General features: G+C 46.7%; 1 protein-coding gene across 1 annotated transcript in view; it reads right to left on the bottom strand.

The window, feature by feature from the left end:
* The window catches only part of RELA (RELA proto-oncogene, NF-kB subunit), a 30315-nt gene extending 9325 nt beyond the window's left edge, over positions 1 to 20990 (bottom strand). Inside the window, exons 1-3 of the mRNA XM_082202789.1 lie at positions 20648 to 20990; positions 5178 to 5219; positions 717 to 868 (exon numbers count right to left, since the gene is read on the bottom strand). Of these exons, the coding sequence (XP_082058915.1) occupies positions 717 to 868; positions 5178 to 5219; positions 20648 to 20696 (243 nt within the window). The 5' untranslated portion in view covers positions 20697 to 20990. The remainder of the gene's footprint in view (positions 1 to 716; positions 869 to 5177; positions 5220 to 20647) is intronic.
* Between the last annotated feature and the right edge of the window lie 4118 nt (positions 20991 to 25108).

Below are 25108 nucleotides of genomic sequence, written 5' to 3'. Positions count from 1 at the left end.
TCCAGTCCAGCCCCCTGTAATGCAGGAATCTGAACTAGATCATATGTGACAGATGGCCATCCAACCTCCACTCAAAAACCTCCAATGAAGGAGAGTCCACAACTCCCAGAGGGAGTCCATTCCATTGTCCATACAGATCTTACTGTCAGAAAGGTCTTCCTGATGGTTAGTTGGAATCTCCATTCTTGAAACTTGCAAGCCGTTGGTATGAGTCCTACCCTCCCGCAGAATGACACATGACCTCTTTCTTCACCAAGAGTCTGGAATGATCATTCCATGCCAGCACACCAGTCGGCGTCAGGGGCTTCACCTCCGCAAAGGGCAATTAAAGTACAGTGGATGCTCGGGTTGCGAACGTGATCTGTGTGGGATGCATGTTCGCAACCCGCAGTGTTTGCAACCTGCAGCAGCGCGTCTGCGCACGCGCGGGTTGCGATTTAGTGCTTCTGCGCTTGCGCGACCGCAGAAACCCAGAAGTAACCCATTCTGGTACTTTCGGGTTTTGGCGGGTCCGTAACCCGAAAAAATGCAATCTGAAGCGTCTGTAATCCTAGGTATGACTGTATCCTTAAAACGATGCCTTTTATTCTGAAATTCACACTCCCATGGCCACACATACAAGCCCTGCTTCAATCCCTCAACCCCCCAAAGACTTCTAAGTAACACTTATTTCTAGAAGAACCCCCCACCCCACTCCCAAGTGCTGTGGGGCTGACCTTGATGGTGGGGTGGGTCTTGGTGGTGTCTGTGCTGCGTTCCCCGGGAATGGAGCCAGCCAACCGCCCTTCGCACTGATAGCGGAAGCGCATGCCGCGCTGCTTGGGCTGTTCAATTATCTCCACGACAGGAGTGCTGCTTGCGGGAGGGTCTGGAGGGAGACAAAAGATACACCTATATTAGTATTAAATAAATTGTTAGTAAATCCTACCAATTGTTGTCGTTTTTTATTTATACACCACTCAATGAGAAAACAGGATTCAAAGTGGTTTTCAGAGCATAAAAAACAGGTGTGCAGACATGAAAATGTGAACGCACCCCCACTAAAACATGAAAAGCATCCATGATTAAAATACACAATGAATCAATCCCACAGAATCAGCAATTAAAACAGGACTCTCAGGTGGAGAGATCAAGAGAATCAAGAGACACTCCCCTACAGAAGCCAGAAACACTTGGCTATTGTGTGTTTTTGAAACAAGCCAGGCTGCAGTTGATAAATACTTCTCTCTCTCTCTCTCTCTCTCTCTCTCTCTCTCTCTGTGTGTGTGTGTATGTAGAAATTTTTATTATTTTCAAGGGCAAGCATTACAAACACAAAACAGGGAAACACTAACAGGTAAGTTACATACAAAAAATAATAATAAAATACAATGCCCTATACACAGATTCTCACCAACACTGGAGGTGTGAGCTCACACCAACAAATCCAAGTGCTTCGATTCTTTCAGTGATAATCACCTCATCAATAGCAAATAATACTAATGTTAGTCAGGCACCTGCATTGCACTGCTTTCAACACCGGCCAAAATTGTTTTTGTTGTGTAGCACAGCCTGCTAAGACATGCAATTTTATCACTGTTAGTTTATTTGCTCTCACACCTGTTGATTTTATCTGTATTTTGAGAACTGCATTACGCCTACTGTTTTTATCATATTACAGAAACCTTGCTAAATAAAAAATGAGCTATTAATGAAAGCCACCCCATTCCTAAAATGAAAATGACAGGCTTCTCTCCGAAGTTAATTCAATTTCTCTTTGGTGCCAGGCTTTAATCCCGCAATGGGGAGATGGTGCTGGGACCCCCAGAATATGGTCTGAAGCAAGGATGGGGAACCTGTGACTTTCCAGGCATTGCTGGGCTCCAGCTCTCATCAGCCTTGGCAGGCATGCCCAATGGTCAGGGGAAATGGGAACCTTAGTCCAGGAACATCTGGAGAGTAACGACTTCCCCATCTCCGGTTTATCCCTCATCTGCACTACACATTTAAAGCAGCACCATACCACTTTAAGCACACACAGCTTCCCCCAAAGAATCCTGGGAACTGTAGTTTGTTAAGAGGGATACGAGCTATGGGGAGACCCCTATTTCCCTCCCAGAGGTTCAGTTCCCAGCATGGCTCGACAGTCAACCCCTCTTCACTTGGAATTCAGAGAATTGTGGCTCTGTGAGGAGAAACAGGGGTCTCCTAACAACCCTCAGCACCCTTAAAAAAAACACCACCTACAGTTCCCAGGATTCTCGGGATGTGGGGTGTGGGTGGGAAAGCCATGACTGTGTACCTAACCTGCCACACCGGGCTGTTGTGAGGATTAAATGACGGGGAGAACCACGTACACCCCCTTGAAAAAAAGCAGGTATATAAATGCAATGAATGAGTAAAATAAGTAATGCATGTATAGCACTGAGATGGGGCTTTAATCCAAGCCACACCCCAGCGCTAGCTGTCAGCTCTAAACAGCTGTGTCAGTGCATACAGACTTTCTTTCCCCCAACTAGATCCAACATTCGAGCGGAGGGGAATGGCTTTTGGGAGAGAAGCTCATGATAAATACATACAGTGGTAATGTATTTCAGGTTACAGACTCTGCTAACCCAGAAATAGTACCTCGGGTTAAGAACTTTGCTTCAGGATGAGAACAGAAATTGTGCTCTGGCAGCTTCATGTTAAGAACAGTTTCAGGTTAAGAACAGACCTCCGGAACGAATTAAGTACTTAACCCAAGATACCACTGTATTTTTGACGCCACTGAAGGTTTTCCTTTTTCAATGAGCCTTTTGTGCTCCCCGCCCCTCGAATGTGGATTTGGAATCGTTTCATATATGATTTTTAAAAAAATATTGTTAATAACAAATTGCTTTGAGGCATTTCATACAGTGGTTTTTAAATGAATGCGAGTGTTATCAGAAGCCTGAGCCCTCTTGGTGGTGGGCAAGGTGCCCTTGCGAACGGCTGACTCTCAATACTTTTCATTTAAGAGAGAAAGAAGAAACAGCCTCTCCACCTTATTCCAATCCCCCTAAATGCAGTTGTCCCTTGCTGGGATTTGCAGCAACAACAAAAGGTACTTTCCCTGAAAATTAAGAACTGCCTGCCAACTTTCTGTCTGGACAGAGAAAGGAATGTTCCCAAAGTCACACAGGCAGGCCTATGTGTGTCCCCTCCTGCTCCCCCCCCCCTTGTCAAAAGGGGCCCTGTTTTTACTCTGTCCTCTCACACTGTTTCCTCTGGGAGTCAACTTCCCCCTCCCAAACTTGGGGATTTCCCGATCCAAGCTTTGAAGCAATACAGGAATTTTTCTTTTTCTACTAGATTAAGTCACAGGCACAAGCAAAGTCCAGCCAAGCTTGGCAGCAGATGGTAACTGCCTTTTCCACTGTGCAGGGACAGAGGCCCCACCCCTCCAAAACTGTGGCCTGACCCATCTGTTTTGCTTGGCAGAATCAGTAACCCCTGTGTTACCTGCGCCCGGGCTATTAAAAAAGAATTAAAATGCAGGGCGGATCAACCTGAGAAGCTAGAGAACTCTCCCAAGACAGGGGAAATCCCCACAACAGGGAGAGGCAGTACAGCAGGATCCACATCCACCAGAAATCAATGACCTCACCCTCCACCGACACTGTGAAGCCAGGAAACAAGGACTATAAGTCATTTCTCTCTGCTCCAGTCACAGAACCTCCCAGCCAAGATGTGAATTAGGACTTAGAAATCAGAAACTGATTTATTCAAAATCCAATAAGCCCCTGCTCTCCTTAGCTTGGCCCACAACTTATTTCTGCTCTTCTAGTCACTCCAGGTGAGGTTTACATGTTTGTCTGTCTCTTGACCATTGCCCCTTCCGTCACAGAAGCCAGACAGCGACTGCAAGCATTCCAACAGTTGTTCCCTGCCCTGCTGGAGCAACATTCCACAACATTACAAGGCAGCTCAGCCAACCCATGTGAGAAGCTTCACCACCACCAATTATACATGCCCAACAACTACTCCCCGCCCCAGCCAATCACTATCTCTCTACCCGGAAAAACTTTTAACTCCTGACTCTGCATCTTTTACAGCCAGAAAAGCTTTTGTCTCCGCAGCAGCCAGATGTGAGGGATGCAGTAAAAGAAACAGAGGGACCATCTCTTGGAATGCTAAAAATAATATACCAAAGGTGTGCATGGCTTCAGGAGTAGTACAGTGTCCAGGACAGGATCCTGAACCCCAGAATAGGATCCTGGACAAAAAGATCTAGCTCATAGTAGAGGGAATTCACAAATACTGTATCCTCTGATTCTTGGAGAGTAAATATATTACTGCGTAAAGCTAGATCGCTGAATTTCTGGTGCCAACAGCACCCAGCAACTAAAGATTTTTCCTTTCTCACCACCATAAATCCTACTCCTGCATTTATTATATTTTTTTATGACAGCCCCTTTACCACTTCAAATGAGTGATATAGGAAATCTCAGTGTTTCAGAACATGCCTCTGTTTTTTTCTGAGCTGACTTTTTTGAGTTTGTCTAAGAAGTCTTGCAACAGGTGGCCCGACACTGGTATTTTAACAGACAAAGAAATGGTGAAAAGTCTGGGAAAGCATGTTACTGAATATTTTTTGCTTAAGTCATGCCTTCATGTGGGATTCCTTCAAAGCAGCCCTCGGGGGCCAATGCAGTTCTGAAACTAGTGTTCGAAACCACTGCAATGGGAACACTATTTCTGCTCTTGCTTGCAGAAATAAAACTCCCTGAGGTGAAACATAAAACCACGAGTAGTGAACATATTTACAAAATGCTTCAAAAGATACCAATACGATACTAACAAAATCTAAAATCACTGTAAATAAGGGTACTTTTTTGTTTTAGGAAGAACATAAAGGTTATAAACATTTGTAAATTCAGTGCCACGGGGCTTCTATTTTTTCTTAAACAAAAACAACACTACGACTTATATCTTGATTAAGTTTATGAATGCTTTAAAATAAAATAAATAACATAAGCAAAGTGTGTGGTATCAGGTTGTGTTATTCTGAAACGAATAATAAGTTCTAAGAAAAGCTTAAATCCCATCTCCTTCCATTAAGGAGGTGGAAAATTGAGGGGCACTATCCTCCCCCTTCCCCAATTCAAAACTTCCCAGGAAATACTGTCATTTGTGATATGAATGACAACAACACGAAACCAAGACATGCCACTTACCTGGAAGACCCCAGTTATGTTGCAACAACAACGGCAGGAGATCTGGAGGAAGGAAAGAAAACATAACACCAGCATGAATAACTGTGGAAAGCACAAACCTAGGAAACTGCTTATAAAGAGTCAGATGACTGGGCCATCAGCAGCCCTAAAGCTGCAGAATTCCCTCCCCAGGGAAGCACACTTGGCACCTTCACTGTATTGCTGCTGTTACCTGCTGAAGACACAACTCTTTAACCTGGCCTTTGATATTAGAGGTATGTTTTAGGACCCACCCCGTTCTTCCATTTGTAAATTGTATTTGCATGTTGTTGTGACCTTCCCTGGAGCCTTGTGGAGAAGGAAGGATATGAATTCCAGTCATGTTAATGATAAAGATAGTATTATGATGGCAAAAATAATGGCATCTGCACCAGCAGGGGCTCTCCACTAGGGTTTCAGACAGGAACCTGTCAGCTGTACTTGGAGATGCTAGGGGTTCAACCAGGGACGTTCAGGTGCTCTGCCACTGAGCTACAGTCCCCCCCTCCACCAGCAACTGAATGCCATGTCTTACTCAATACATAATCCATACATAGGCAGCAACTCCACACAGCTTGACCACCCAGCATTAGCCTTGTAAAGACTTCAGCCGTTACTTCAACCGCTGCGGTCTGCCAAGCAAAAGGTGTGTTGCTCATGATCTCTTGACACCATGCAGTTAAGGAAATGATCCCAAGCCTGCACTCTTGCTTAACAGGATCAGCTCTGTGTCCACCTCCCCAGCAGGCATTAGGATATAAGGATGCTTCTCCTCCACTCTCCAAATGATCACAGAGGCCTCCCATTTATTCCCTGTTTGCAATGAGGCTTGAAAGGAACCCTCTGACTGGCAGCCAACTTTTTCAGGCCATGTCGGCGCACTCTGATTTTCAAGCGAGCGCTGTGGGTGCTGCTACCCCCTTTGCGTCTCTTCTCCCGAAACACGGGAAAGAAAAGATACGCGTGCACTTCATGCTTCCAAGAGATCAGGGTAAAAGTTGGATCCGGCTGACTTACACTGAACCTCGAAAAGCACATAGAGCTGAAAGAGGAAGTGGGGAAGAGAGTCACTTTTCCAGCTTCCTGCTTAAGGCCTGTGGACCTTTCTTACCCCTTTAAAAAGCAACTGTGCTCGCTACCTTATGGCCAAGGGTCAACAATACCATGTGTGTGTCCGTGTGCATGCTCAGAGGCTTTGGAGCACCAAGAGAAAGACTGAAAGGGCGCCACCTGACACCACACTGGCGACCGCGTTGTAGTCAACAGATTCTCCCCAAACCTAATTTTAGTCTGGGGAGGGGGGAATTAACTCTCCCACAATTGTGGTTCCCCCAACACACACACACACACACACACACACACACACACACCAGTATGTGAGAATCTGAAGAATTTTCCCATCATCCGATAAAGGGGAAACAAAGTACAGCTGCCACCTGTATTCTGAGGGTGATGAACCTTTCCCAGAAATCCTATTCATCCGGAAAGTTGACAAGGGGGGGGGGGCAAGAGTCCACAGAGTGGTAAACTGAACTGGCAGAGAAGGTGACACGGGGGAGGAAAGTAAGCAGAGTAGAAAGGAAAGGGAGAAGAGAGACAGGAATACCCACAGGTGAAAGGAAGTAGAAAAAGGCAAGAAAAATAAAGGGCAAAAAGTGTTTTGAGAAGGTAAGGAGAATGTGGAAGAAGGGATGAGCAAGAGAGAAAGAGGCAACAGGAAGATACCTGGTGATAGAAAAGATGGCGAAAGAAGGCAAGAGCAAAGAGAAGGTGGAAACTGAGAGGGGGAGGCAAGACTAGCGACGCAGGAGAAAAAGTAGAAGTAGCTAAATAGAGAAGAAATGAGAAAGGAGGTGGTGAAAGTTATGGAAAGCGAGAAAGTGACAGAAAGGCTTTCTGATTAAGAAACGCAACCATTGTAAAAGTGAGCATGACTTCACTACTGAGGAAATGTAATAAGCGAATAGGAAGAGAACCTACCCAGTTGATGCTGACACAAAACCCCACACGTACACAATGTAAAAGAATGTTTCACCCCCCCTTCCCCAACCTTATACCGCATACAACACTAACGTCTCATATCAAATGTAACTGATCTGTAACAAAGAGACTCTACAACCTGAAAAAAGAGACAATGCATGTACTTTTGTAAACCAGGAAAATCTTTTAATAAAATTTATTTAAAAAAGAACTGAGCATGACTTGCCCTCTTGCTTAATGTCTACCATATCCTTCACTGAAGGAATCAGGAATCAAAAGAGGATACAACTATTAAAAGTGTTCCGAAGTCTGACTAACAATACTTGGAATACAGCTTCACTTGTTAGCGTGCCAATACCTCAGTGTGGCAAGACACTGCCTGGTACTATTAAGTTTAAATCAAAAGTGAAAATGTGAAAGATGGTCTGGTTGGCAGTCAGAAATGGGTCTCTAGTCTGGACTGGCTGAAGATCACAAAAGCGTGTTTGGGAGCTGGAACTTCCACACAAAGCTTCCAAGACAGAGAACAGATACCTTAGGTTTTTATGTCTAATCTAGTTTCATCCTCTCTTTTTTTACAATAGGCCAACTGGTCTGAAGTGGCTTGTTATTCTGTAGTATATGTTCAGAACCATTTAGAAGGGAACCCTCTAGGTTAGATTACTTTTAAGTAAATTTCTGATTGGCTCCTTACAATATTTAATTTCACAGATTTTGTCACTGGTTGATACCACACTCTTCTCCAAGGAAGGAGGCAGGCTTTTACTGATCTCAAATTCATATAAGTATGTGAAACACCATTGGAGCCATTCAAATCAGGTGACTCAAGGCCCTGCAAGGACTTACAATGGGGGTGGAAGTTGTTGCTAGACTACAATTCCTATGATCACTGGCCATGCTAGCTGGGGCTGATGGGACTTGGGAGTACAACAACATCCAGAAGGCCACAGGCTCCCCCATTCCTGCCTTATACCCCCCTTGCAGAACCTCCTTTCTGCAAGGAACTCTGCACATACTCAGAAACCCACGGCTCCACTCAAACAGGTACAAATGGAACGAGTTAAGTCGCAGCGACTTTTTTTGAGATGTCTGAATGAGGGATCAGTTTCGTCTAATCTTTCCCAGTTTTCCAAAAGAAACTTCTGTACAACATAGCAACAGTTGGCTGTGTTAACAAGCTGTTTCCCTGCAATTTCTCGCTAAAAATCTCCCCTGTGAGTTCCAACGAACAGCTACCAAGCCACCACTTTTAAGTGTTTTTCTCCTGCTCTTCAAGATGAAAATAAGAGTTCTTATGTTTATTTCACAAGGTCTGATTAAAGCCTGTACCTTCTGTACTTTGGCAAAGTAAATCTGGAACACCTTGTGCTTAGTATTTATGGAGTTGGGTTTAACTGAGGGGTCCCTTGCCAGAGCCCAAACTACCAGAGCCCCAAACCTCCTAGGGCAGGGAAAACCTCTACAGCCCAAGGGCCAAATTCCTTTGCAAGCAGCCTTCCAGGGGCCACATCCCAGTGGCGGGCAGAGAAATATATATGGAAGGCACAATTCCAGCTATATTCCAGCCACGCCAAAGCCGAGAGGTCAGCACCCACACTTCTCTCCACCCAGGCAAGCAAGACACAGGTCTAGGACACATTTCAGACAGACACAAGTTCTGGAGGAGGGCAAAGACCAGGGCAAGTGAAGGCCACAGGCTGGGGAAGAGTCTCAAGCCCAGAAGGGAGGCATATTGAACCACATTCAGCCTCCAGGCCAGAGAGGTTTCCCCACCCCTTTTTGTTTAGTGCATGTCAGGAGGTCCGGCCTAATAGGTGGAAGACTTTCAAGCATGCTTTTTCTCTTTCTTTCTTCTAGAATAAAGACTTCCTCCCCAATGGTCCATCGCAGCCACCAGCAGAGAGCGATAGAAAGAAAAGAGAAAAAGGTGGGAGGCAGGCCTCTGTGTCATGGAACTGCAGGCTCGCTTGCACGCACACAACAACCAGAGGCCAGGATACAAATGTGGGCCTCCCCTATGTGAAACGGAAGCTAAAACTGCTAATGTTAAGTAACGCCAAGAAGAAAAAGATCAAAAGGCTGGACTGCCCTACCAGAGGCTGTGGTTACCCTGCAGCACAGAAAAAAAACGCTCTGAAGGTGGTAAAAGGGTGCTGAACTAAGCTTCCTGGATTTAAAGAGAGAGAGAGAGAAAATGCATGCACACACAAGTTTCTAGTCCTTATGGCTTCAAAGGCAGGCTTGGAAGAGGCTGGGCAATGGCTGCCAATGTCTCAGGTGACAGCAAGGCGGCCAGATAAAACTACCAGCCTGTGTCTAGCAAAATAGTAAAAATTAAGGGTGCTAAACTAAGCTCTCATGCACACCTTTGCAATGTTTTGCTGCAGCTGGAAAAACTGGCTCTACCGGGTGCAAAGTTTAAATAAAACCTAGACATAGAACATTAATTTATCTCTCTTTTTAAACACAATCTCAGCTATACTGATTGACGCACAAGTGTGCAGAACTACAGAGCAAGGCAGCTGGGGCTTTAAGCATAGAAAATCCAAATGCAGTTGCCCTGCCCAGCTGTGAGCCTCTGGATTGGTGAGGGCAAGTCAAGTCTCTCTCTTTCTCTCAACCTGAAACCCACCTGAAACCGTACGTTTAAAGCACATGGCTTCCTGGGAACTGTAGTCTGTTACGGGTGTTGGGTATGAGGCTAAACTACAATTCCCAGGATTCTTTGGGAGAAGTCACGTGCTTAAGATATATGGTGTAGATGTTTATATCAACAATCCAAACGGAACATGTAGAGCATAGTTCCTGAATATTCAAAATACATTTCTTGCAGTTACATTTTGTTCTATTTCCTTGGTTTCCGATCATAAAAAGAGGGCACTGCTGGACCAGGCTCAGAGGCCAACCAAGAAGACCTGGGGGCAAGAGCCGCTCTCCCCACTTGCGTTTCCACTCAGTCTTACTCAGAGGAGTACTGCCTTCCGCATGGAGGCAGAACTTGGTCATTTTGGCTAGTACCCGCTGACAGTCTTATCCTCCATGAATTCGCCACATTTGTCACTTTACGAAAGATAACGCAACCAAAGCAACATAAAGAAAAATAGGGAAAAGTTAAAAAGGGAAGGGGGGGCCTGGGTTAAGGTCTATTTCTGACCATATAAATTGGAAATACAAATCTGAGCTGTGCAAGTCTCAAGAAAACGTGACTGAATGGTCTGGTATTTCTTCTTTCTTCTCATGCTGATATGTCGCCAGTTCAAATAAGGACAAGGAATGTAACCCATCACTGCATGCCAGGCAACTTTCTCCCATCGTGCAACTCAGAGCGAAGCACAAATGGGGTTTCCAAACAGTTGAAAACCCAAGTGCAGACCAGACCCATACCTGCTTAGCTTCAGCGAAGTGGTACAGCCTCATGTGCCTTCAGACCAGGGTTTCCCCAAACTTGGGACTCCTGGTGTTGTTGGACTACAACTCCCATCTTCCCTAGCTAGCAGGACCAGTAGTCAGGGATGATGGGAATTGTAGTCCAAAACCGGCTTCCAGCACTGAACCGCTATGGGTTGTACCCACTGAAAGTCACTTGATCCAGGGACAGTGCACATATCTATTTTTCTTAATGGTGACGTGGACCATTCATAACATAAGAATATTCTTCGAAATTGCGAGCAGGGCAGTGGGGTGGGGGAAGTGAAGACAAGCTACAACAATGAACTACAACGTTGTTCACTGCTCCTGCTCAGGCTGCACAAAAAAAGGCATTTTGGTTCCTGATTTTATCTGATTGTGCAGCTAAACTATAATGGATAGAGTTCTACAGGATGTGTTGCTGGTGCTGTGAAAGCAGTCAAGATCCAAGGATCCCTAAACATGCACGTCCAGAGGGTGGAGATGTCAGGCACCAACCAGCCTGGCGCCCAGCCATCTCCACTTGGTCACAAGTGGCTGATAAAAAGGTAAAGGAACCCCTGACCATTAGGTCCAGTCATGGCCGACTGGGGTTGCGGCGCTCATCTCGCTTTATTGGCCGAGGGAGCCGGTGTACAGCTTCTGGGTCATGTGGCCAGCATGACTAAGCCGCTTCTGGCGAACCAGAGCAGCGCACAGAAACGCCGTTTACCTTCCCACCGGAGCGGTACCTATTTATCTACTTGCACTTTGACGTGCTTTCGAACTGCTAGGTTGGCAGGAGCAGGGACCAAGAAAAGGGAGCTCACCCCATCATGGGGATTCAAACCACCCACAGTGCCACCCGCATCCCTAAGTGGCTGATAATCAGGTGCAAAATGCACCCGCTAATTTCAAACACTGTGTGTGGCTCCAGGAAAGTTATCCAGAAAGGAATGCGGCCCTTGGGGTGAAAAAGGTTCTTACACACACACACACACACACACACACACACACACACACTAAGTCACCCAGCAGGAGAGCTTCATGGCTACATGGGATTGAATCCAACTAAGTTCTACTCAGCATAGACCCAATGCAATGAGCCTATGCTAGTCACGTCTATTGACTTCAATGGATCTCGTCTGCATAAGATTGATAGCGGAGCCAACCCATGGCTTCTGAACCTACCCTCCCCAGCCCTGGTCAGACACTCCTAACCACACTGGCTCTTGCGCCACCTGATGCCACAGCAAATCTGCTTCAGTCTTTTTTAAGGTGCCACAAAACACACAGTTGGGGTTTCTGCTGAATGAGACCTTACACAGTTTCCCCTTAGGAAAACAAAACTGAACAACAACACACAGGCATAACACACAATGCAGAAGCTGAGACAGCCCCCCGCCCCAAGGAAAATTGAGTTTCAAAAACAGACACATAATGTTCTTTGTTTCGGGCCCCAAAAAGAGGAAGTTTGAGAGAGACACATTTCCAGATACCCAAATGCTGACAGAAAACGCAAGCTTTAAGAATCGGGGACCGGGCTCGATCTTACAAGAGAAAAGGGAAAAAAAGAGAGAATTTCTTGCCTAAGGGATATGGAATGCAAATGAATTGTAGAAACGCCATAATTCTATATTATTCTCTTTTTTAAAAAAAGAAAGGTGCATGCAGGTGTGTGTAAATGAGTGTACATGGAGAAAGAGTGACTAAACTTTTTTTTAGGTAAGGAAATAGAAGGTGCCAGGATTCAAATCTACCTCATGATCCATACTATGATCTGGAAGTCCTACTGATGGGCTTTCACTGCATATGCTCAGAGGGTCTCCCACTGACTACCACTTTGCAAACAGTTTCTATGATCTGCAAGGAGTTATTGTGTCATTTATCAGAAAGGAGAGAGAGATAGCGGACCCAAGACAGTCTACCCAAAAAAGCTGCTGCTTGTTGTTTAGTCATTTAGTCGTGTCCGACTCTTTGTGACCCCATGGACCAGAGCACGCCAGGCGCTCCTGTCTTCCACTGCCTCCCGCAGTTTGGTCAAACTCATGCTGGTAACTTCGAGAACACTGTCCAACCATCTCATCCTCTGTCGTCCCCTTCTCCTTGTGCCCTCCATCCTTCCCAACATCAGGGTCTTTTCCAGGGAGTCTTCTCTTCTCATGAGGTGGCCAAAGTATTTGAGCCTCAGCTTCACGATCTGTCCTTCCAGGGAGCACTCAGGGCTGATTTCCTTAAGAATGGAGAGATTTGATCTTCTTGCAGTCCATGGGACTCTCAAGAGTCTCCTCCAGCACCATAATTCAAAAGCATCAATTCTTCGGCGATCAGCCTTCTTTACGGTCCAGCTCTCACTTCCATACATCACTACAGTGGTGCCTCGCAAGACGAAATTAATTCGTTCCGCAAGTCTCTTCGTCTTGCGAGTTTTTCGTCTTGCGATGCACGGTTTCCCATAGGAATGCATTGAAAATCAATTAATGCCTTCCTAGGGAAACCGCCTTCAGACTCCGCTGTCCCCGGGCCTCTTCTGAAGGCTGGGGGGGGGGGGGGACAAGGGCTTTTCTTCCCACCCCCAGCATTTAAAAAAACCCCGGGACAGCGGAGGACTTCTCCGCTGTCCGGGCGATCTTAAAATGCTGGCGGGCGGCATTTTAAAATCGCCCCGGACAGCGGAGGACTTCTCCGCTGTCAGGGGCGATTTAAAAGCCCCTGGGAAGGCAGGCAGGGGGGACAAAGACTTTCGCCCCCTGCCCGCCTTCAGAAGGTGTTCCCGCCCCCCCCCCGTCCCTCTTCGGAACAGCGTTCCGAAGCGGGGCGGCTGGGGCAGGTCTTCCTGCCCCCCCCTTCGGAACAGCGTTTTAAAATGCTGGGGGTCGGGAGCGAAGAGTTCGCTGCCGACCCCCAGCATTTTAAAATCTCCCCGGGACAGGCTGACTGGTGGTGGTGCATATCAACGTCTACTGGACCAGGTTCAAAGGGGGCCCACCTAGTCCAGCATCCTGTTCTCACAGGGGCCTACTGGATCCCCACGATGGCAAACCCATAAGCAGGACCCAAATGCAACAGTGCTCTCCCCACCTGCCATTCCCAGCAACTGGTGTCCAGTGGCCAAGTGCCTCCAACAGCAAAGATCACAGCCATTGTGGCTGGTGGCCAATGATACCTTTATCCTCCAAGTTCATGTTGTCTAATTCTCGTACAAAGCCATCCAGCTGGGTGGCCATTGCCACAACTTGTGGGAGCAGGTTCCATCCTGTAATTCAATAGCTCTGCTACCTGAGAGCCAAGCGCCAGGAGACTGAACTTACATGCAAAGTCTAGGCAAGTGGTTCTCAAACTTTTTTTTGAGCAAAAGCTGGCTTGAGGCACATCAGGTTTTTTTTTGTTGATAAGAAATACACTGGAAAACAAAAAACTATATTATACTGAAATGCTTAAATGTTTCTTTGATTGTCCTTGAATCTTCCCATCCTCTCCTGGCACACCACCCACTTTAGGTCTAGGGCTAGGCTCTCCCCGTGCCATATAGGCCCTCCTTAAAGAGCTGCCTTGCAGCCAGACGGACCGTTGCCCAACAAAGAACAGTACTGCCAATCTGGCTATTGGCTCTTCCCAGTTACAGGCAAAGATGGACCTTCCCTGTTCCTATTACCTAAGAATCCTGGTTTATGGCCTGGAACAACTTCCTTGCCAAACTCATATATGCAAATCTGGACTCGCAAGGGAGACTTCAAAGAATGTGCAGAGGGGGGTTGTGGGGGGGCCCTGTGAGCTAGCCCCTCCCACCATCCCTCTCCCTCAATTCCATGCATTTGACATTAAGTACATATTTCCCTCCAAAACATTTCTTATTGAGTTTTAACATACAGACCTGATGCACACACATTCTATATATGTGCCGATTTGCTTTGAGTGCGCAGAGCTCCTGAGGAGAGAGCCTTGCCCAATCAGGGCCCCATCCCACACGAAGCTCCATACATGCATCAGTGCAACTACATAGAACTCCTTCTAATGCACATCAAATGTGCAGATGTGAGAGGAGCATGTTTGTGGGCACAATGGTGCAGCCCCCTCACCCCATTATTGTCCATATCTCAGCTGGTAGAGAGCGCGAGACTCTTAATCTCAGGGTTGTGGGTTCAAGCCCCACATTGGGCAAAAGACTCATGAATTACAAAAGATTACTCTCGTGGTCCCTTTCAACTCTACAATTCTAGAAATTGTCAGTCAGATCTTATTTGTCTACAAAATGCAGATTACAGCCAGAAAAACCACATCTGGGACATCGCTATTTGTAAAAAAAGGAGAAGAGAGAGACCGAGTTTCCACCACATACCTTTAGCAGGGTCTCTACACCTAGACAGTCAGAATCCAGAGTACGCAGAATCCAGAATACGCAGAGTAGCTCGACTTCTGCACTGCAATTATGCTTTTCAAAAACTTTCTTCTCCACATTGTTCGCCCCCCCCATGTAATCCCTGCATGGTGCCAGTGATTCCCGGTGATTGACCTTCTGTATGCAAAGCACATGCACGACCACTGAGCAACAGCTCTTCCCAAATAGGAACATAGGAAGCTGCCTTATAGCATATCAGAGCACTGACCCATTTGCTTCAGCATTGTCCACACAGATTGGCTGTGAGTTTGTTTTACTTAATCCTGCTGCCTTGAGATGTCGGTGGGCGGCTAGACTTGGGACATTTTTCATGCAAAGTATGTGCTCTGCCAGAGCCCTACATTCCATCCCCCAAGGTAGAGGACAGAGGTTCTGCTGGAGAATGTAGGGATTTGTCCCACTCCTACCACTACCCTTGCACACTAAGCAAGAACCACAGATTTGAACCAATTCCCTGGCTGAGGGTCTTTCAGAGAAGCTGTTCCCATGAGCTTCCAATGAACTCCAGCATATATATGCACATACCCCTTTGCAATGACACCGTGTTCAAAATTAGCTAGGCGCCAGCGCGTTTTGCATCTGGCACAGGTCTAATTGCGACCATGTAGAGATCTCTGAATGCCAGGATGGCGACTGGGGAAAGTAAAATGTCCCTTAGAGAAGGATCTGAAATATTTCCCTTGAAGCTTGGATTTGTTTTACTCTGCATTGTTTTATTTGATGTCTTAATGTGTTGTAAACTGAGATTTGTTCTTTAAAATATAAAGTGGTACAGAAATGAAATGGACAACAACCACCATCAATGTGGGGAAAATGGTGCCTAGACATTCTGTAAGCTAGGTTTAAGGTGCCATTTGGCAATTGGATATCTGAGCTTCTAACACTGAATGACACCTAATTCTAGATGGAAGCAAGCAAGCTCTGATTTCACGCTGGTCACAGAAATGCAAACTGTACAAGCTCCACAACCACGAGCTTGTATTTGTCTTCACCACCAGCTATTTCATTACAGTAGCACCTCGGCTTATGTTACCCTCGAGTAATGTAAACTTCGGGTTGTGAAAGCGGCAAACCCGGAAGTGTTTCACCATGCCCGCATGCGCAGAAGCACTCTACTGCACTGCGCACAGGCGCAGAAGCGGTCCCTCCGGTTGCAGAAACCTCGGGATCCAACCGGAGCTCTGGAACGGATCCCATCCGCAACTGGAGGTACCACTGTATTTTCATCCCAAAGAGCTCAGAGTGGCAAATGTGTTTCGTAGCTCCCATCCACTTTATCCACACAAACAGTGTAAATAAGGTATGGTCAGGCTTAGAGGAAAGATAAAGAGCCTGGTGCCCACAGATGTTGCACTACACCAGCCCCAGCCAGCAAGGGCAATGACAGATGATGCTGGGAGCTTTGGTCCAGCCACAAATGGAGGGACACAGTGTCCCTGCTTGTCAGGGCTGGTCACTGGCATAGCCTTGTCAAGGTGCACAAGGAAAACTAAGCCAGAAATTCTGCCCATTCTTTTCTTTTGAGGCACAGGAATAAGGGTATAGGCATTTGGGCCTTCGGAGCTAGGCTGTAGCTAGGCCTGCCCATTTTGGAACAGGTCCCAGTTATCTTGCCCTGCGACTCAGAGACATGGAGAGGCCAGAAGATGAAGCACTTCCTGTCCTGACGGAGTTTTGCTTTTCCCCAAAACAAATCCTTCTCATTGGCTTGCATTCTAAAAAACAGCACCATGCCAAACTGCTTAGTGCTTTGCGGGAGAGCCCCAGAGCCTGTTGCTTAGTTTATATGCTAGCAACTGTCTTCACCACTGCATTAACTACAACACCGCCACCTGCACACGTGGGGCTGGTGAAAAGAGTTTCAGATAGGATACATAGGATAGTAGCCCATGGCCCAAGGAGTTGCATGCAGACTTCATGCCTTGGCGGCTCCAGGAAGAGATGCATAAGATCCCCAGCAGCAGCCACCTCTTTAAAAGTGTCATGCGGTGCTTTGATGTCCTGGGGATCATTGATCACCGCCTGATGTCATTGTGATGTCAGATTCAGCCCATGAAGGGTATGTGAGATAAAAATTTGGCCTGCAGGTCAAAATCCGGCTTCCCGCTCCCTGGGGTAGATGGTGGTGTTGGACAAGCTAACTAAAGCAGCAGCTATGTTCATACATCACAATAACCCAGGGTTGCTGGCTTATCATGGTTCATCAGGAACAGTAGGATATACATGGAATCAATCAATGCCTCAACACAAAGCTAACAGGACCAAACAACAGCTTCTCGCAGCCCTAGCACATTTATTTTTCTCACCATGGTTGGCAGAGCCATCACCTCTGTGATTCAGGAACATAAACTAAGGCAGTGACAAGGAACCCTGTGGCCCTCCAGATATTGGTGAACTACAACTCCCATAACCCATGTGCAACGCCCGTGTCAGCTGAGGTTGGTGGGAGTCCAACAACATCCGGTGGTCCAGAGAGTCCCCATCTCTAAACAAACAGCAGAGTTTTAATAAATGGTGCAGTTTTTGTAATTTGATGTTTCTTTTTGAAATTATGAAAGTGTACATTGTTGTTTCTCCCCACTGCCTAAGGCAGGGTCTGGGGAACCCATCACCCTCCAGATGTTGGACTGCATCTTCCATTGTTAAGGCAAGCTCCTCCCCAATTTTTTTTATTATAAACAGTGTATTTTTTTAATAAATCAATTGATCATCCCTGATCAATGGCCATGCTAGCAGGAGCTGATGGGAGTTGTGAGTCCAACAAACACCTGGAGGGACGCAGGTGCAAGAGGTAAAAGACCAAGAAAAGGAACAGTTTTTTCATTTTATGCAACTGTCAGAATTTGTTGCAGCATAGAACCAGTAGGGCAGAGTACTTTAGAGTGGCAGACTAGGGCTGGGGGGGGGGGATTCCTCAGGTTCAAATCTACACTCAGGTGGGCAAACTTCAGCCAGTCACTATCGCTGAGCCTGGCCTAACTCACAGGGAACATACATACATTTGTTAAAAGGTAGCATCATGATGACAGGGAAGAATCATTTGGGAAAGGATGAGCAGCTTTATCTGTTCCCACCCTAGCACATAAGAATTGGTTAGAGGGAACACATGCATCACTGCCATTCATCAAAAACATTGACAGTTTTGGATTGTATTAGTCGCACCCAAGAGTAGGTCCATTTAAATGAATGAGATGACTGACAGGTCTCTTCATTTCAAGAAGTCTACCTGGAGTAGAACTCAGCTGGATACAACCCAGATGAGTACACTGACCACATTCTCACACAGCACAGCAAGATATGATGGCCAGTGTTAGAAACTGAGATATGAAAGCTAGGAGCTAAATGGCACGTTAAACCTAGGTCATGGGCGCCACAATGGAGTGTCTAGGCATGCTTTTTAATAACAAGAATACAAAGCTGAAAATGAATGAACTGCAGCTAAAATTTTATCTTCATTTTTCACATAGTCTAGTCCGCATCCTAACACTGCAAAAAAACAAAGCCCTACTTTCCCTCCCTGCCCACCTAATATTATTAAGAGGGTCCCTTCTCCAGTCTTCAGAGAGTGGCTGGAAGTGGGGAGGCAGAAAAAGGTCCTGCTTTCCTTCCAGCAGTGGTAGTTTTAATCTGAAATTTTAGGCGCAATACTGCACCCTGAGCTCAGAAACTGCTTGCATTAATGAAATTCCCTGTCACAAAACTGCGCTTAGAACAATGGAAGTTTCGAACGCTGATGATGGGCACTAGGACGCCCCACAAAGACTAACAGAAGACAGCAACATTCCAAAGATCATCAAAAATCTAAAATACCTGAGCAAGTAGAAAGGTCTTCAGCTGGCACCTAAAAAGCTTGAAAGGTGGACACCACATGTGCCCCCCATGAGGAGAGGATCCCTAAGTTTAGCTGCCCCCCCCTTCGTGAAAGCTTGAGGTACATTTGAGAAGGGTAAATTTGAGAAGAACTCTAACAGGAGATCTGAAGATGCATGCAGGCTGATAATACTACATAAACCATAATCACTACAAAACTACAGAAAGTCAAATATCACTGCGCATCAACCAGCACTAAATAATCCAGAAAGGATAACCAACTAAAAGCATTCGGGACCAGCCGTGTTTGGAGACAAACCTCTATTACAAGTTAATTCCTCCCTGCCCCCAGATCCAACAGCAAAATCGAAATTGTGAGCCCTATCAGTCGAAGACAAAGGATAAAGTGCACCAGTAGGAAACAACACAGAAAGGAGCCATTAGTGAAGCACATAGGAGCAATTTCTTCCAGGAACCAGTCACAGGTCCAACTTGTAAGCAGGCTTGGCCAACCCGGTGCCGTGCAGATGTTTTGAACCACATCTGGCTGGTGGACGTTGTAGCTCAAAACATCTGGAAGGCACCCGATTGGCCTAGAAACCTACAAAGTGTGCATGGTGTGTCAGTCGTCCCCAACCTCCTCCTCAGATGCCCATCCTCTCATCCCAACTCAGAGAATGCCCCTGCTGCAAGAGGAATAGCCCCAACCAAAGACCACTCCCTCTTGAAATCAGCCAATCGCTAGGCTCATTTTGCACCTGGCTATTGGCCACTTGCAACCAAGTGAAGATGCCCAGGCACCAGGATGGCATCTGACACCTCCACCATCTGGAGAGGAATGCCTGGGGATCGGTGGATCTTTTCACATACTGTACTAGCAACACATTTCATTTATTGCTCATCACATAGGGAATGTTTATTAAGAAACCAATAAACATTTCTCCTCCTCTCCTCCAAAGCAGAGACATCTCACCTCACACCTTCCTAGTTTTATTATGTTTTTATATATGTTGGAAGCCACCCAGAGTGGCTGGGGCAACCCAGTCAGATGGGCGGGGTACTAATAAAAATTATTATTATTAGTTAACAGAGGACCAACCATTTCCCTCTTCCTTCCTAACTCACCCCTTTAACCCTGGCCTTTGACAGGTAAGACATTTTTGTGGGACCCATCTCTTCTTCCATTTTTGTTTTACTCTGTACACTGCTACATTTGCTCAGGATTGCTTTGTTTTAATAGCTGCATCTGAAAATCGTTTTACTTGCATGATTACATTGCTGTAACTCAATTTGGAACTTCACAGTTGAGGGAAAGTGTTTTTTTTTAAAAAAAAACATACTTAAGAATTACTGAAATCAACCCAAGATAGCCACTGCCATTATTTTCAACAGGTCTACTCAGTGATTTTCTTCTTCTAAAAAAATGTACCAGTACTGCGTACCCTTGAGTACCCCCAGGGGGGGAAAAGCACTGGGCCTTCTCTGAGCGGGGCCAGCACTGGATCCGACCCATAACTGCTTGCAACTCACCAAACTGTGTTTCTGTGTGTATTTGTTAAGGTTTTGTATCATTGGCTAATGGCACAATGTATTCTAATGATTTCAAATGTAAGCGAATAACAACGACGACGAGGAAGAGAGTTGTGCATCATTTGCTAATGGCAAAGTATGCGTTTGTGTTGCCAGATGCGTTGCGACGTGAACAACAACAAAGTGGAGGGGGGAGAGGAGGAGGAGGAGGAGAATGCACACCCCTCCTCCCTCCATTAAAGCGGGTGTGGGGAAGCCCCACATCTGGGGCAGAAAGGCAAAGATGCCCCCACCCCCGGACCCACAACTGAGAAGGAGGTTGCAAGCAGAAGGCAAAGGCACTCACCGTCCATGTTGGCAGCCTGGAAGCCCCCCTGGGGCAGAGAGTCCCCCATGCCAGTTGGGTGGGGACGGTGCGGGGGGGGGGGAACACCACCGCCACGCAAGCCCTCGGGAGCAGGAGAAGAGGCGCCTCCAAGGAAGGAAAGAAGCCAGCCTAGAAGCCGTCGGTGGTAGGCGGCAGGCCCAGGCTCCCTCCCCGCCCCCTGAGTCCCAATACTACTACTACGGCGCAGGAGGAAAGGGCGCTCGCAGGCGGCGGCGGAGGCGAGACACGCAGGCGCACCCAACCCGCTCCGCTGGAACCTCGGCAGCAGCAGCAGCAGCAACGCATCGGGGTCGGAGGAAACACCGCCACCCCGCCCCACGTGACCCCGCCGCCTGCCGGGAAGGCGCCGCCTCGCGCCGCTTCTCGCTGGCGCCTCTCGCGCTCATCCTCGCCGCCGCCCCCTCCTCTTATGCAAATTGCGGGCCTAAGGGATCGGGCGCAAGTGCCTTACCTGGCTCAGGAGGGAAAGGGAACCTCCGAGGAGAGCCCAACCTGGATTCCGTTGGGTTTTATTTTTAAAAAAGCAATAATAAATATTTTATTAGTGTTATGTTTGCTTGTGGCAATGTTTTATTCTGTGAAGCGCCCTGAGATTTTATGAGGAAGGGCGAGGTATATAAATCTTAAGAAATTAAAAAGTATGCAAGCACAAGAAGCGTTGTGCGTCCCAACATCCTCGCTTCTCATGCGCCTCTCAGAAAATAATAGAAGGAGAGGAAAGCAAGGAGACGACCTATGAAGGGGTTGCGGGATAGAGAGGCAACATAACAAAAGCTATGTAATACGAGGAATGAATTAAAAGGAAATATATTTGAAATATACTCTGAGTTCTGTAGTGATTTTATGCTCTCTATTGCAGCTTACAAAACAGTGATTGAATTGCCCCCCCAAACCTCAGGCTTTTATATACATTATTTACACAATGAGTCCCATCTGATTGGCTGATTCTGCTTCCCTCCTGGAGCCTGATTGGTCTTTTCCTGCAGGCCAATCAGTTGTTGCAGTCTCGGATCCTACTTGCCTATTGTTCTAAGATCCAAGCTTAGTAAGGTAAAGGTAAAGGGGTAAAGGGACCCCTGACATTAGGTCCAGTCGTGGCCGACTCTGGGGTTGCGGCGCTCATCTCACTTTTTTGGCCAAGGAAGCCGCGCACGGAAACGTTGTTTACCTTCCCGCCAGAGTGGTACCTATTTATCTACTTGCACTTTGATGTGTTTTCAAACTGCTAGGTTGGCAGGAGCAGGGACCGAGCAATGGGAGCTCACCCTGTCGCAGGGATTCGAACTGCTGACCTGATCGACAGGTCCTAGGCTCTGTGGTTTAACCCACAGCGCCACCCGCATCCCTTAGTACATAACACCATTGCTTAGTGCATAACACCATTGTTATAAGGAGGAGGAACAAAGGATAGAATCATCTTGGCTGCTGGCTGGAGCTGCTGCCATCCAGAGACTGTGGAGCATGACTCTAAGACTCAAGCTGGCCAAAGCTATGAGAGAAGCAGGGAGATGCACTCTGCTGATCTAATACTGTATTCCCTTCCATCCTAGGCTCAGGTTGTATTTATTTGAACAAGCCATTTATCTCATAGTCACCATAGTCTCTTGTGCCTCTTTTTATCCAAAGGAACACAGACCCTGGGTAAATGCTGGGACTAGGGGTGGCGCCCAACCTTTGTGTTCTTTATTTTCCATAAATGTAAAAAAAAGGGCCCACCTTTCAATAAATTTCAAACTGAATACTTATAGTTGTTTTTAAAATAAATGAATAAATATTAAAAACAAAACATAACTTAAGCCAGGGTTGTTTATTCTTTCTTGGTTCTGGAGCAAAGGTTTTCCTCTCCGCTCTTTAATTAGACTGTTTGGGTGGCCAGCAACTGCTTTCTGAAAAGCAGTCATCAGTTACATAATGCTATCAGTAACATGTCATCAGTAACATAAATTATAGCTGTGTTATCTGTATTTCATCAGTGCAAGGAGGCTCTGCAAACCCTTTGCATGTACCTGACAATGCCAGCCTCGGACATGGGCCCTGATTTATCACATACAGGCATTTATGCAAGGAGCTCAAAATGATCTACATGATTCCCTATCCATTGCTAAGGTCACCTAGTGAGCCTCATAACCAAATTGGGGGTTTGAACCTGGGTATCCGCTAGTATTCCTATTTTCATCTGTGAAATGTGAAGATATTATTTTATTATGGTGAAAAGGGAAAGCACTTCTGGACACCTTGAATGCATTCACCTCACTCTCCATGTGACTACAGCCAACACTGACACACATCTAGTATTAGGAGCAGTTTTCTGGTCAAATTATGTCTATCCATAGAAATGCATATGCAAAAGCTTGCTTACAATTTTGTAGTTATTTGCTTATTTTTTCAACTAACAAAGGTCTTACTTTTTTATCTATGTATGGAATGGAATTCTAATGGGCAAAAAACAACAACAACCCAGCGCCCTGCTTGTAGTTGCACACAGAATTGTTATCTGTTGGTGAGAGCCTTGAGTAGCAGAGTGAAAAGTCCCTGGTTCACTCCCTGGCATCTACAGTTAAAAGGGTCAGATAGTCAGGGATAGAAAAACTGTTATCTGGCTGAGACCTTGGCCAGCTGCCACAGTAGACTAGCCTAAAGAGTTTACAAAAGGCAGCTTCTTTTTTAGACACGCTAAGTGACTGCTTTCACTTTGCTTTAGTGGTCCTCAGAACAACAACAAAATCCAAATTGGGAATTGGTCTATTTTTATTGGTGAAAGGGTTAATTTTGCAGCCAACTTCTGTATGTTTTATACCCCCCCCCCCGGTTGAAATTATCAATTTGTCCCTTGACACGGGGACATTCCCAGGGGAACTGAAGGAAGCAGTGGTATGAAAACTTAAAGAAAACTTCATTAGATCCCTTACACCTATCCAATTACCGCCCGGTTTCAAATCTTCCATATCTGGGTAAGGTAATTGAGAAAGCAGTTGCTGAACAGCTTGGTAGGTTTCTGGAGGAAACATCGGCTTTAGATCCATTTCAGTCCGGTTTCCGTCCTGGTTTTGGGACCGAGATGGCTCTGGTTGCCCTAACAGATGATCTCCGTAGACAGCTGGATCGAGGCGGGTCAGGACTGGTGATCCTTTTAGATTTGTCAGCAGCCTTTGACATGGTCGATCATGATCTTCTGGACCACCGCCTCGCAGACGTGGGGATACAGGGCATAGCCCGTAACTGGCTGTGCTCTTTTATCTCTGGTCGGGGACAGAGGGTGGCACTAGGGAGGGAAATGTCGTCGCGCCACTCCTTGGTGTGTGGAGTGCCGCAGGGCGCAATCCTCTCCCCAATGCTTTTTAACATCTTTATGCACCCCCTTGCCCAGATTATTCGGAGCTTTGGGCTGGGTTGTCACCAATATACTGATGACACTCAGCTCTATCTGCTGATGGATGGCCACACCGACTCAGCCCCGGACACACTGACCAGATGCTTGGAAGCTGTGGCTGGATGGTTTCGTGGGAGCCGATTGAAACTAAATCCTTCAAAGACAGAGGTCCTATGGCTGGGTCGGGATGGCATGGGGATGAGGGACCAACTCCCTTCTCTTGCGGGGGCCCAATTAGTGCCATTGCCTTCCGTTAAGAGTTTGGGTGTAATCCTTGACGCCTCCGTTTCCATGGAGGCGCAAGTTACAGCAACAGCCAAGGCGACATTTTTCCACCTTCGCCGCATCAAGCAGTTGGTCCCTTACCTTTCCCACCCTGACCTGGTCACAGTGATCCATGCGACGGTCATCTCCAGGCTTGACTACTGTAATTCGCTCTACGCGGGGCTGCCCTTGAAGCTGTCCCAGAAACTCCAACGGGTGCAGAATGCTGCAGCGAGGCTCCTCACGGGGTCTCTGCCATGGGAGCATATTCACCCAGTGCTTTTCAAGCTGCACTGGCTCCCGGTGGAGTACAGGGTCAGATTTAAGGTGCTGCTTTTGACCTTTAAAGCCCTTCACGGCCTAGGACCCTCGTACCTACGGGACCGCCTCTCCCGGTATGCCCCACGGAGAGCCTCAAGGTCCATAAAAAGCAACACCCTAGTGGTCCCGGGCCCTAAGGAAGTTAGATTGGCTTCAACCAGAGCCAGGGCCTTTTCAACTCTGGCTCCGGTCTGGTGGAACGCTCTGCCTCATGAGACCAGGGCCCTGCAGGATCTGATTTCTTTCCGCAGGGCCTGTAAGACAGAGTTGTTCCACCTGGCCTTTGGCTTGGAGCCAATTTGATTCCCTCCCTCTCTTTCTTTTCCTTCTCCTCCTGTGATGAGGCTACATTTTAATATTTTAATGTTTCAATATTTTAATGTTGTATTTTTAATTTTGTTTATAAGTTGTAATCATTTAACTTGTTTTTATTATTGCTTGTAAGCCGCTCTGAGCCCAGCCTT

The sequence above is a fragment of the Podarcis vaucheri genome, assembly GCF_965113315.1.
Source record: "Podarcis vaucheri genome assembly, chromosome: 16".
In the NCBI taxonomy this organism is placed as follows: Eukaryota; Metazoa; Chordata; class Lepidosauria; order Squamata; family Lacertidae; genus Podarcis; species Podarcis vaucheri.
Note: the sequence above shows the minus strand (reverse complement) of the source record. Positions and strands in the feature narration are given on the sequence as shown.